Genomic DNA, 12,866 nt, shown 5'->3' with positions numbered 1-12,866 from the left:
GATAAAGGTTAAGGACAAAAAGAAGTATTCTGGGCTTTGTTGCGTGGATACTAATGGTGTTGCTATGCTGGTTTAGACCGTGTTTTTTGTGAGTGGGAGAATGAGTGAGTGTGTTTAAAAGGGATCAAGTTGGGTGGGGTGCACAAGATTGTATTACACAATGCCAAATCTACCCTGAGGGGGTCTGACATGGTTTTGTCTGCCTTCCTTCTCTCTCGCCCCTTCCTGCACTCTCTATGCTCCACTTTTCCACCCTGTGAAAAAAAGGCCATCGTCTCACATAATGTGTTTAGTGTGTCTGAGTGACAATAGTTTCTTTGCCATAGCATGTGTGTGAATGTGGGAAACACAGTGTTAATCACTGAGGACAGTGTGAGATCCCCCAGTTTTGCCTCGAGCCACATTCTGTCATCACCAGCTCCACCTGTGTGTTTGTGCTGCTGCACTTCACAAACCCTCCCAAAATACAGACAATAAGTACACTGCAAAGTGAATTGAGACACACGGAAGGCAAATAGTGAAATCAAACAGCTGGAGACGAGCAGACTTCACGTTGTGTTTATTGTTTTTTCAGCATTACCGCAGCAGGACGTCCTGAGCTGGAGTTTAAAGTCCTACTGTAGGACGTCGTACAGCAACATGGAGCCCAAACAGCAACTTTTCGGGCTACAAATGGCAATTAAATCCACAAGATACATATCAAAACAAAATATTCTCCCTCTTAGCTACTCTCCAAAAGATTTAGTTATGAGGGGAAATGACAAAGGGGTGAATCTCTGTTGGTCCTATCTGAGCAAAATATTAATAAAATCTGTCAGAAACACCTCTGGCTCCTGATATCCACTCGGTAAGGTGAGAGCTTGTGACACAAGTATTTCTGAAGAATGCAATCCTGTGGTTAGGTTACTAGAACTGGGACTGTCCTCTGCTCAGGTGTTACTCCAAAACAAAAGGCAAGACAACATTGGCATTACACAACAAAGAAACGGACCCATATAGGGTGCCTAAAGGACGAAAGGAGGGGGCTAATGAAGTGTGAGATGTCACATTTTTGTAAGTGAAGTCTGATGCAAGGACCGGACTACTTGACAACCTCACAGTGTAACATATTGTCATTCAGAGATACTGCTATTATATTCATTAATAGTCTTATTGATTAGCAGTGCATTGATATTTGGCATTATGTAAACATCTTAAAGTTTTACTACTAACTTCTTCATGCACTAAAGCTTCCAATACAATCACTATGTACTGTATCAAATGTATATAAACACAAAATATATTGCATAAACAGATTAAGTATTAAAACGTATCAACACAGCCATGCATAATACTCATTCTCATCTTTTTCACACTCACACACACTTTCACTCTTCACAGAAAAGCTTAAGGAAAGATTTAGCTCAGTTGCTACTAGGTCTTTCTTTTCTAGTTTGGCTAGCAAATATATCATAGTCGATAATAAAATCATAACATGTTAAAAAATCTCTATAAAGCTTTTAAAATACACACTGTGCAATATAAGACAAAACTGCTATTTTTGGCTAAGGCCACAATGATTTTGGTATAAAATACATTAATTTCTGTTCTTAAAGATATAAATAACACATCTAAAAGACTATTTTTAAAAACCTAACAATACATTACGAGTCACTGTCACATGACCTTTGTATAATGTGCGACCCTACAGCAGGGTCAGGTCCAGGTACTGTCCCGCCGGCTTGGTCATGAGAGCTGGGAGGGACATAAGAGGAGCATCACCTCCGCTGGACTGACCAATCAGACTGCTGCTCAGGAGAGACACAGACTCTGCGGGACTCTGGAGGGGGGACAGGAGGGAGAGTTTTGGGGTAAGGAAGGGGGAGGAGAGCAGAGAGAGAGACAGAAGAGCATTATCCCAGAGTAAAAGCACAGAGTAAAACACAGAGCCCTTACACCAGCACCAGATGTTACCCATCACCTTCTTAACCGCTTGAGGGTTACACCTGTAATTATCCAATATTGTACTATTACACTACAACACCACCAACTGACCATTCAGTAAGCCACGCCCCTCTTAGTTACTGTTGCTATGCTTGTCAAGCTTTTCATTCTCACACACAGGCAGTTTACAACGATAACAGATGACAGCAGTAATCAAAAGCAGGCATCTCATTTATAGCCGACAACCCAACTGTTGCTAGCAGATTTTATCAGCTGTAGCTAGCTAGAGTAAACTATTGACACTAAAAACTAAAGGAATAAGAGGAAATAAAAATGATTTTGGCAAATATAGTGCTAGGATAAACTTCTCAAAACTGTTTCTTAGAGCTTTACAAAGGCAAATGGACTTGCTTGAGGTTCTTGAAGAAATTTCACCTCTCGCATGAAAGGCTTCTTCAGTTCAGTTCTTCTAGAAACTAAAATAGAGCTGCTAACATAATCGAAGCTTTGCTAGCACCTTAGTTCCCACGTAGTGGATGTTCCAGCTCTGAATAAATATTGTATTTTGTAACTATTATGTAACCTGTAACCTCACATAATAGTTTGCTCATTACGTGTCCTTTTGAAAGTAACGCTTGATTAGTTTTTATAAATCCAGTTTACGTCAGAGTAGAAAAACACATAGTTTATTATCTTCCTTACACATGTTCCTTGTGTTTTTGTTTTTTTTAAAAAGTGATTAAAAAAAACACCACCATCCAAACTCATGAGATACCAAGTAAAGCTCTTACTAGAGACACATTCTCACTGTTTTGGCATATAGAGAAATCCAAAGCTTGACAGGTCTGCCATGCCTAGTTCTAGTTGCTAAGCTGGGGCGGGTTTAGTGAACGGTCAACTGACCCTTTAAGCTATTGCTGTATCCCATAAAAGACTTCTTGAGATGACAGCAATAGTAGCCAGTATTTGATAAAGCAGACTTCCATAAAAGGATCGGACAGTCGGTCAGAGCAGCATCCCGTCAAAATGATTCAAAACAAAACCCAAGGATTGACTAAAATCCAAGAAAAATTCCTCTAACCACTCATCTCAGTCAGCCGTTGTTGCTACCGTGTGCAGTTAGTGGAAAATTTTCTGTTTTCACAAAAAATATCACTGTTGTGTCGAGACCTGTACCCCACAGGGACCAGTTAAGACCCAAGCCACAGCTACAATCACTGTCTAAACTAAAGCCCCCTTCACTGAGCCCTCAGCCAATCCTTACCTGCCACCTGCCTCAGACACCTTAAATACACACCCATTCTTTGGGCTGCGTAAGCAATGTCCTGGTCGGGTCGTGAGCGTGCACAGGCCCATGGGCGTGCATGAGAGCATCCTCTGGGGCGTACTGTGGTTTGAGGAACGGGGAGGAATGACAGAGACATGGGGCTGAGATACAAGCAACTACAGAAACTAACCTAAAGACCACATGGATCTGTAAAACCTGTCATGGAGGTGAAAGAGTTTGCTCATGAGAAGAAAAAAAAATCAGTCCAACTTTTTAAATTTTTAATTAATTTCTCTTAATTTGGTATAACTTTGGTATAAATCCACTTATTTGTCATACCCCTGGGATTCTTCAATGTCTTCCAAGTTTAAATAAGGTTTGAGTTCCTCCAATTCAAGTCTAAGCAAGCAACAGTGCATGAGTGACAGAACAGGGAGAGTAGACAGGATAAACTAGTTTGATAGCCTCTGGGCAAACACAGTGGATGCCTGACAACATACACCCACAATAGAAGGAGATTTGAATACAACACATGGATCTTACAGTGAATGTGCATGTGAACTCCGAGCGCACAGATCATTTGCATATATAAGGACTGGATTAATGAGTTACTGTGTTTGAAGAGAACTGTCTCTTACCTGGTATCCCTGCACTGCATTAATGAGGTCTTTGACTCCATTGCTGTTGTAGGTCAAACCTGGCATGCGCACCAACCCCCCTGGGGAGGAGAGGGAGGAGGGGGAGGGGAAGAAACCTACGGTGGTAGGTGAGCCAGGTGGACTGGAGGAAGAAAAGAGAGAAGGTATGGACAGACTGTTATCGTGAAAATATCTAAGAAGCAACAAAAACAATGTATTGTCAACTGCATATTTCTGGGCAAACAAAGCACATAAGAACCACAGAAGTGGGAGTAACTTTGGGTGTTGTCTATGAATGGTCTGTTTTCTCAAGGACACAGGGCTGACAAGGGAGAAACAGAGGTCACTGATGTTTACCATGTTCTCTGATACCGCAGTGTTCAGTTATTAACTACCCTTGTTCCAGTCTTTCTCCTTGGCAAGATGCATTTAAATCAAAGGCGAACTGTTCCTCCTTTTCCACTTTGAACAAGAGTCTATTTTTGGTGAATCAAACTGAATCAACAATACAAACAAAGGGGTGCAGAAAAAACCCACTAATCTACAATCTCCTACCTAATATTAAACATTGCAGCCAAATGGATTAAATTTGCGGCAACACTTTAAGACAGTCTTTGTGTTATTCTGCATTATAAAAGTCTGGGAATATTTAACAAAAATGGCAAGTGATCAATGAAATTATATTTAGTTTTCAAAAGGAACAACAATCAACAATATATATTTCATTGGTTCTAGTAAATGTATCTTGAAATGTTTTAGTGCACTCATGTGCTTCAAGTTACCATAATAATACCCATGCAAACAGAAGGTTAAAAAAATCAAACATGTAAACAATATTGGTTTAGTTTCTTATTTGCTTACTCAGCACCACACAGCCTGCAAGTAAACACTGTGTGGCAGGCTCAGTTTAGGGCATGAAAATCTGTTGGCTCTGAAATTTATTTGTATTGGTTATGGAGCGGTTCATTTTATGTGGGAAAGTGTGAGCACCACGTACAATAAATTTGCAAACATCTTCTGACTTCTGACAAATTTGACACTTTTTTGGACAAATGAATGAATTATCGAATGATTATCAGGATTAATCACATCAGTATGCTACTAGAGATTATTGAAAGTAATAATTTGAAAGTAAAAATTATATTTATACGATTCAGACACTTTTGGGGAGTTTTACTAGAACAGAATCATGTAATTTTCCAAAGAATTTAAGATTTCATGCTGTGACCGATCTTGGTAAAACTTAGACTTACCATTTATTCATGATTGACAGCTATTAACCACATATCGCTATAATTTTTTGTCTATTTGTTGTCATGATATTATATGAAGAGATGATAACCCTGCGTATTGAAATACCACCTAAACCTACAAATAATGTGAGGATTGGTTACATTTTTGAGATGGTAAGATGGAAAACTACTGAAAGAAGTTGACTAGAATCAGAATTAAAGTCACTAGACTGACAAATCAGTAATGTGTCTGCTTCTGCTCATCTTTAATGATCACTGTCTACCTGGGATAGTAGGCTGTGTAGTTCATGTATAGCTGAGCTGTGCTGGGGTAGTAGGCGTGTCCTGGCGGCAGGGGGCGAGGTGCCAGTAACACCTGACCAATGGGAGGGTAGAGGGCAGCAGCCTCTGTGGGCAAGACAGGCTGTGCAGGAGTGAAGGAGTAGGATGGAGGGGATAAACCTGGAGAGAGGAGAACAGAGGGCGAGACACAAGACTTAAAATTGGACAAGCAGCAACAGAAGTAGACAGAGTCACAATGGTCTGGACATTGTTTGCTTCAGAACAAGATGCTCATGCAAACTCGCAAACAATGACCTCCTTTATCATTACTCAGCACCTGACACATGTATGTATGTGTTAAAGAGTGAAAGTGACTTTGTGCAGTATACGTTGAACTGGACTGTGAATATGTTCTGCAGTGGCTGTTGATATATTCTGCAGAAAAACAAGTTATATGAGGTAATACCCAATTTACAATATATTCTACGTGCCATTTTAGGCCTGTCATTAGTTTTTGGTCACTTTCCCCCTCCTCAGAATATCTTTCAGGCCACGGGTTCAGTTTGTTGTTACGAGGAACAGGGACTTCCTGTCCAACATGTATTTCTGCTCAAGAATCATACTACCTCACTACTACCCACACACGTCTCGCCTTGAATCCCTGTGCTGTATCCTTTTCACTCATGTGTACATCTGCTTTCAAAAACATTGTTTTTATAGTGAAGGACTACAGACACGGAGAACAAGGCACATCTACGCACCAGCATTCAGCTCTGCCCACCTTTCCCACAGCTTCTGATTGGACAAGCACAGGAGACGCACACACCTGAGATGCGTCAAGTCTATTGAGGCTAAATCCCACAACCACCACTACCAATCTGATAAGACTGGAGAGTCGTAAGCCATTTTGCCTTATTGTAGGCTAGATGATACTGAAGCTGTTTTGCTTACACTTTTCCAACCCTTTCAGATCTTTATGAATTACTTAAGCAGTGGTAAGGGAGTAAAATTAAGAATGAGTAACAAACATGCTGCTGAAAAGATGAACTACAAGATTCAATCAGAATGTGTGAACACAGGTGAAAATTGAAAGTGTAGAATAAACTGTTACCCCGTGAGGTTTCTCAGTGCATGCAGATGGGTAATTTAATCACACTAAATTACAAAGAGGTACCACACTCTCACAAACGCACACACAAACACACTCTCACACACATAGTTTTGAATCCTCCTAGTTAGACCAGATGTCCTCATCCTCCCACAGTACTAGATTGGAGAAAACCCAGCAACACTGCCCCCACGGCAGGAGCCCACCTACCCTGCAGTCCCGAAGCACCCCGAGCTCCCAGCAGCACTTACGTCTGGACTTACATGGCGGCGGGCTGAGCCCTGTCCCACTCCTGCTCCGGGTGTGTGTGTGTGTATGTGTGTGTGAGAGCGAGCCTCCCATCAGCACCAGGCCCATCTCCTCGGCGCTGCAGGGGAACACCTCCACGTAGCGGCTATTCGCACCACGCTGGCTAGACATCACGTGCTTGTGGAGTCGCTGTGAGGCCTGAAGTGCCCGCTCTGCTGAGGTCATCTGGATGAAGCAGTCACCTGACGGACGACCCTGGAAACAAGCACAGTCAAAAATGACTGAAAATTGTGTCAGACAGCATGGTTTATTGTATGGGTGTGTCAGTGCGGTTATTGCATGTACCTGCTGGTTGAGGACCATGTGCACACCATGTGGTCTGATGTCGTGTGTAAACTCGCCCAGGAAGGTGAGGATATCCTCTATAGTCGCTGTATATGGCAGCCCCCTCAGCCTCAGACAGTCCCTTAAACCACCAGGAGGGGGAAGGAGTGACACCGCGGGCAGCACTGACACCAAGGGGGCAGGGGCCACGGGGATCAGAGGGGCTGATGAGTACCGGTTCAACACCTAAAACAAACAGTTACAAATTATGCAACTGCCTATAGTAAAGACTGTCGAGCGGAAAAATGCTGTCTTTGTGAATTCTCTACAGACTGTTTGAGGGAGTCATTTCTCCGCTTGCTCAGATAAAATTTAGGAAAAACTCAAACATACACTTAAGCACTATGACTTGACAGACATCCTGTGTACAACAAAGACATGTCCACATTGTGTTTGAATGTGTTGCAGTATCAGACCGGAGCGGGCTTGTTGCCAGCAGGACACCAGCATGTTTGCATTTCTGGAGAGGGCCAATAAAACTACCAAGTCTGACATACATAAAAGCATGACGAAAGGCCTCAGCATAGATATGTATGTGGGTGTATGCTTATCAGTCCGCAAAGATAAGAAAATTAGTCCACATGTGGTCAGCTCACGAGTGAGGTGGTGGAGTGGAGGAAGACAAGAAATACTGAAAGAACAATAAAACTACAGAAAACTACACAAGAAAGAAAGACAGACAGAAAGAGTATCTAAAGTAACTGTGTGTACTTATCTATTTAAAAAATATACACACAGTCCCTTGTTATGCAGGCCCCCACCCTTAAGCCCTACTCCAATTATTCCTACAACTAACTGTGGAGAAAAGAAGCACACCCACACATTGTCACTCTCCGCTGTGTGCACACAAACACAGAATTCCTAAAAACCTTCTATTTGTCCTTAGAAAACAAACAAGACAAAAAAGTGTCAGAACAACAAACGTTAATCCAAGATGATGAGACAAATACAGAAAACATTTTATAAATTAAAAATAAATACACAAATGAATCCACTGTGCAAAAGTACACAATGTACAAAGAAGCACACCCACATCCAGGCGGACACCTTGACATACCTGTTGGACCTCTGCTGCTGTACTCTTAAATAGCTCAATATATCTTCTCCCCAGGATTTCCTTGTGTTTCCTCAGAGCACACTGGGCGTGTTCCTCACAGGCAAATAAAACAAAGGCATCGCCCGTAGGGCGCCCGTCCGGGTAGTGAACAAATAGGATGCCATCCTTCCCTCCACTGACTGGACACGTCTCTTTAAGACCATCTCCAGGGGAGAAGAAGGCGAGCACCTGCTCAGGTGTGGCGGAGAAAGGAAGACCTCGCATCCTCACTATGATCTGATCCTCACGGGATAGGAACATCGCCACCTCATTTGAGGTACCTGGCACGCACACACACACACAAAGACAGAGACACACCTATTTTAACCACAAGTAAACAAACAGAAATTATCACACTATAGATTTCAACAGCATCAAGTATTTCTTCCGTGAGCAGCAAACTGTATTGGTTTGGAGTGTTTTTGTCTTATTCTATTATTGATGATGGGGATACATTTTTTTAATATGAAAGTCGAATAACTCAACAAAAAATCGAAACAGGTTAGTATTACAGTACATTCAAAAAATACAGGTCAAATGACTAATAGCAATCTGTGCATTCTTCATCCTGAGAAAGAAACAAATAGTCATAGCGAAGTTTGGTCATAGTAGCTAACTTCAACTGAAAGCTGTCCTGCTCCCTTAGAGATAACTGGACTCCTCATCTCCTAATGGATGTATGACGTGCACTCAAAATATTCCTTCTGGAGCAGCAAGAATTCTGATCTTCATAAATCTAAATGTATAAATGAAAATAGATAAATACAAACTCATACATGCAACAAAAAGTCTGGGTAATTATATTGGGTGAGTGAGTTTTCATTCATGTTTCTTTAGTCAGGTGACCTGAATCTGGTTCCAGGAATCTCACCTTCAAACCAGATCATTTTAACCAACTTTTACTACACACACACACACACAGGTTAATGCTGGTAAGGAAGGCTGGATTATGTGTACAGTTTTATTGCCTCACCTCCAGCTATCTTCAAGAAGTCCTCTCCTGTTGCTTTGTAAACCTGCCATTAGAAGGAAAGGATTTAATGATGAATGATTATCATTATTAGTGGAATGCCATCAGGTGTATGAAGGGAAAATATATAATTAAATATAAAATAAATCTAGGTAGAGTGGCTGAATCACTTCATTTGTAACGGCTAGCTGGGTTCAGACAGGTTACCTCTATGTATCTGTTGCCCATGTGGTGTTTGTGCCTCTGCAGCGCCAGGTCTCTGTGTTCTTCACTAACAAAACGAACAAGAGCTTCTCCGTTCCTCCTCCCCTGAGCGTTAAGACACAGTGCGGCCCCTCCTCTATACAACACAACATACAGAGCATTATAGCACTCTGATATGTCAGCAGCAGGCCTCAGAGTATTATTAGTATGAATGATGCTAATGAATGAAAATCAATATGAAAACCTGTGTACATGAGCATGCCATAACAACGTACTTGGCGATGTTGAGTCCTCTGAAGAATCGAGCAATATCCTGGTCAGAAGACTGCCATGGCAACCCTCTGGCTCTGATCACTGTGTTGTCGCACACTTTCTCCATCTTACTGCTACACACACACGCACGCACGCACACGCACACACACACACACACACACATATTAGCTCGGCAGGAGTCAAAGTGGGGTCGATTTCAGAGGCAGAGAACAAAAAGAATATTTATCTTGTCTTGAGCAAACTCTACTCACCAAGTTCCAGACTCAAACTTCTCATTAACTCTCTCAGAGTTAGAAAACGTGTGACCTGTCGTCGGAGAGCAACAGAGTTTGGTTCCCAAAATTAGATAACTGACATTTGAAATCAAATCACAGTTGATAGCACATAAATAAAACAAATTATGTAACTTTGTAATCTACATGACAACTGTCTAAAGTCTTGGGCTAAAATGGAAACTATATTTTGGATTTATAAACGGAGAGTTTCCTTTTACAGTTATCATTCCAATTGATTGATTTATTGTTTGGTCCGCAACAGGTGAGTTTTTGCTTGAAAAATGACAAAAACAACAAATACATTTTCAAAATAGAGAGGCATAGCATTCTGATCTAAACACACAATAGGTCTATTAGTCAAACAAACTAACTCATTCCCAATGTTTTACTCATAGTGTAAAATATGTATGGTACTCACAGAATGGCTCAGAAAGCAGTGCAAGGACAATGCTGGTCATAATCTGGACCTGCTGTACTGCTATTTCTGCAGGCAATATGGCTGATGGATCAGGAGATGCTGAGGGATCCCACATGGGGGGCACATCAACAGGTATACTAAGAGCTGAGGAGGAGGGAGTCAAGGAACACAAACAAGGAAAAGCCAAAAAGATAAAAACAGGCAAACTCTTAGACAAGAGGAAAAAAGGGATTATTGTGTAGATGGGTGTCTGACAGGTAAAATGAAAAGGTTCCTGTGTGAATGAGAGAAATAACAAGGAAAAGAAACTGAAGAAGAGCTCAAAAAAGAAAATATAGCAAACACACAGAGAGCGAGATGTTAGTTTTCCTGTTCCAGAGGGTGTGTGGGATTTGCTCTGTTGGTTAAACACACACTCTTTCACTGAGCACTTGGTAAGGTGCAGCCATTGTTTTCCTATTTGCATTTCAAAACCTCTAGTCTTGCAGCCAACACCCCGTGGCTTATAAAACTTCTAATAAAAGTGTGTTGTGTGTTTTTGAGTGTCATATGTGACACACAAGATCAGGTAAAACACACAGAACAGTAACCAAAACAAAAAATGTCAAAAACATTAAATACAATACGTACATAATAAAGTCACAAGCACACCGAATGTAAACATTGAAGGATACACTCTGACATGTTGTATACATTCAAAGTTTTGAGGTCAGATGTGGGGAAGTTCTTCTTGAACTCTTTCCGAAGGTCAAAGAAAGAGTAGAAACTGTCTGGCACCAGGATGTTCTGCAGGGGGAAGAGATTAAATGAAAGGATGTGAACGTGTGGCCCATCAACAGCTGCCATTTTATTGCTCTCATATTGCTGTTTGTTCAAGCCAGTAGAGTAGTCTGTGTAACACTTCACATGGAAGTAAGACATGTGGGAGAATTTCATCAGCTTCACTGTGTGGCTATGTTTTACGTGTACAGGTACGGTATGTGCACGGGCATGTGACATTAGACAGGTTTGCAGCACTGGCTCTCAACTCTCTACGTAACATTAAATTGAACCAGGAGCAAAGTGCTGACACAACACATCCCTTCGCTGCTGTGTGAGCGCTGAAGGCTCCTGCAGCAGTTAGTGAATATCCACCCTGGCTGCGAGGCATTCACCCACCCAGCTGCTCACTCACCTTGCTCGCGGCCTCAGGGTGAATCACTTGGCGGATGTGGAGCTGCCCGTCTGTACACAAACACACTGACGTGCCTGCGCCCGCACTGTTCACGTCGTTTGTCAGTTGTAAATGAAACTGAAAAGGTAGACGTCAAACATTTAGAAAAAAGAAATTAAAACATTCATAATCTCGTCCCAGCATCTCAACCAACTGTGTATTAATAATTACTGTGTATGAAACAGCTAAAAAACTTATTTCAGTTGACTTCAGAGAGATTATTACCAGGTTTAACGCTTCCTCAAGACTTGCAGCTGTAGAGGAACAATCTGCTCCGGATCCATTAGGCTCCTCAACGCTTTCTTCCACCACATCCTCCTCCTCTTTTTCCTCTGTCAAGTCTGAGAGGTCAGGCTTAATAAGGAGCTCATGCACCCTGCCCAACTGGTTCACAGAAAAAAAACACGTCAGTCTTGAAAGAGGCCTATACAGAAACTCACAGGGTGTAGGACATATAGTTTAATTGCGCTGTGACATATAACAGTGTTAAATGGCCGTAAAATAGATGTTTATTACATAGATAGTATAACACGGAAGAGCAACAAACGCATGGGAGCTGTTTACCTTACATATCATTTGTCCACCTAATATGATACTGGATGACTCAATTTGTGGATGTTTTCAGAACAATTGTGTATAAAGAAAAAAGGTCACCTTGCTCACCATTTTATTTATGATTTAATAAAGATTAGCGTTATCATTTATGGCTATCGTTTGCACTTGCGTCTATCCGCTTGGAGTTCATTTTACCTGCTCACTCCTTTATTTACCACTACATTTCCTTTATTAGAGTAACGATACTTAAGTATAACAAGTGGTGTAGTAATAAGTTATTACCTTTTTGTTCTTTACATCCACCAGCTGCCAAACCAACTGCACGAGCTCCTTCTCGTCAGATCCCAGTAGCTCTCCGCTCGCGCCAGATGTGGCGGTGAAAACCACCACCAGGTAGTCTACCTGTGCCGTCATCTGAGCACAAACACCGCCAAACAAAAACAATATAATACTACACAAAACTTAAGCACAGTAAGTTAAGATACGCCGGAGACAGGACACACGCGGGAGAAGAGAGGTATAAACACCTTTACTTTGACACCTGAACGCAAAGGTGAGATCCGTAAGTCCAGGTTTCGTGGCGTGTGAAGTATTACGCTAAACCTCCCGCAGTCACCATTTCGAAGTAATGGCTGAACGTTCCCCGCTTTTGTAGTGCATCTACCTGTGTGACCACGTGACTCTCTACCTGCCCCCTCCCTCCTTCAGGTGGTTTACACATTAGGACGTGGCAGAGCATGGAGAACAGAAAAATATGCACTTTTCTTTGTGTAATACAT

The 12,866-nt window shown here is 41.7% G+C and overlaps 1 protein-coding gene across 4 annotated transcripts; it reads right to left on the bottom strand.

Annotated features, from left to right (window-relative positions):
* Window positions 1-553: 553 nt before the first annotated feature.
* Window positions 554-12,690, bottom strand: esrp1 (epithelial splicing regulatory protein 1). Of its 4 annotated transcripts, XM_022766197.1 has the most exons (17): window positions 12,615-12,681; window positions 12,370-12,501; window positions 11,758-11,916; window positions 11,494-11,610; window positions 10,994-11,105; window positions 10,320-10,463; window positions 9,878-9,932; window positions 9,629-9,739; window positions 9,357-9,489; window positions 9,153-9,195; window positions 8,141-8,460; window positions 7,045-7,269; window positions 6,702-6,954; window positions 5,345-5,522; window positions 3,829-3,970; window positions 3,221-3,310; window positions 554-1,819 (listed from the first exon to the last, which is right to left on the bottom strand). In XM_022766197.1, exons 2-17 carry the CDS (start codon window positions 12,499-12,501, stop codon window positions 1,685-1,687), a joined length of 2,349 nt encoding a protein of 782 aa, XP_022621918.1. In that variant the 5' UTR covers window positions 12,615-12,681; the 3' UTR covers window positions 554-1,684. The 4 variants fall into 4 exon arrangements, with proteins under 4 accessions (XP_022621918.1, XP_022621919.1, XP_022621920.1 ...); XM_022766198.1 differs by having other exon boundaries at window positions 6,714-6,954; window positions 12,370-12,690; XM_022766200.1 differs by having other exon boundaries at window positions 1,746-1,819; window positions 3,188-3,310; window positions 12,370-12,690.
* Window positions 12,691-12,866: the final 176 nt, after the last annotated feature.

This window comes from Seriola dumerili, unplaced genomic scaffold (genome assembly GCF_002260705.1).
Source record: "Seriola dumerili isolate Sdu_G_001 unplaced genomic scaffold, Sdu_1.0 BDQW01000814.1, whole genome shotgun sequence".
NCBI classification, from domain to species: domain Eukaryota; kingdom Metazoa; phylum Chordata; class Actinopteri; order Carangiformes; family Carangidae; genus Seriola; species Seriola dumerili.
This window is presented reverse-complemented; position numbering and strand designations above follow the sequence as displayed.

Excerpts from the sequence above, each read along its gene's own strand:
- esrp1 (XM_022766197.1), bottom strand. The coding sequence starts at position 12,501 with ATGACGGCACAGGTAGACTACCTGGTGGTGGTTTTCACCGCCACATCT. Across the intron at positions 9,933-10,319 it reads ACTGCTTTCTGAGCCATTCT|GTCACACGTTTTCTAACTCT; the intron begins GTGAGTACCATA and ends CTCCGACGACAG. Across the intron at positions 5,523-6,701 it reads GCCGCCATGTAAGTCCAGAC|GTTTATCCCCTCCATCCTAC; the intron begins GTAAGTGCTGCT and ends TCCTCTCTCCAG.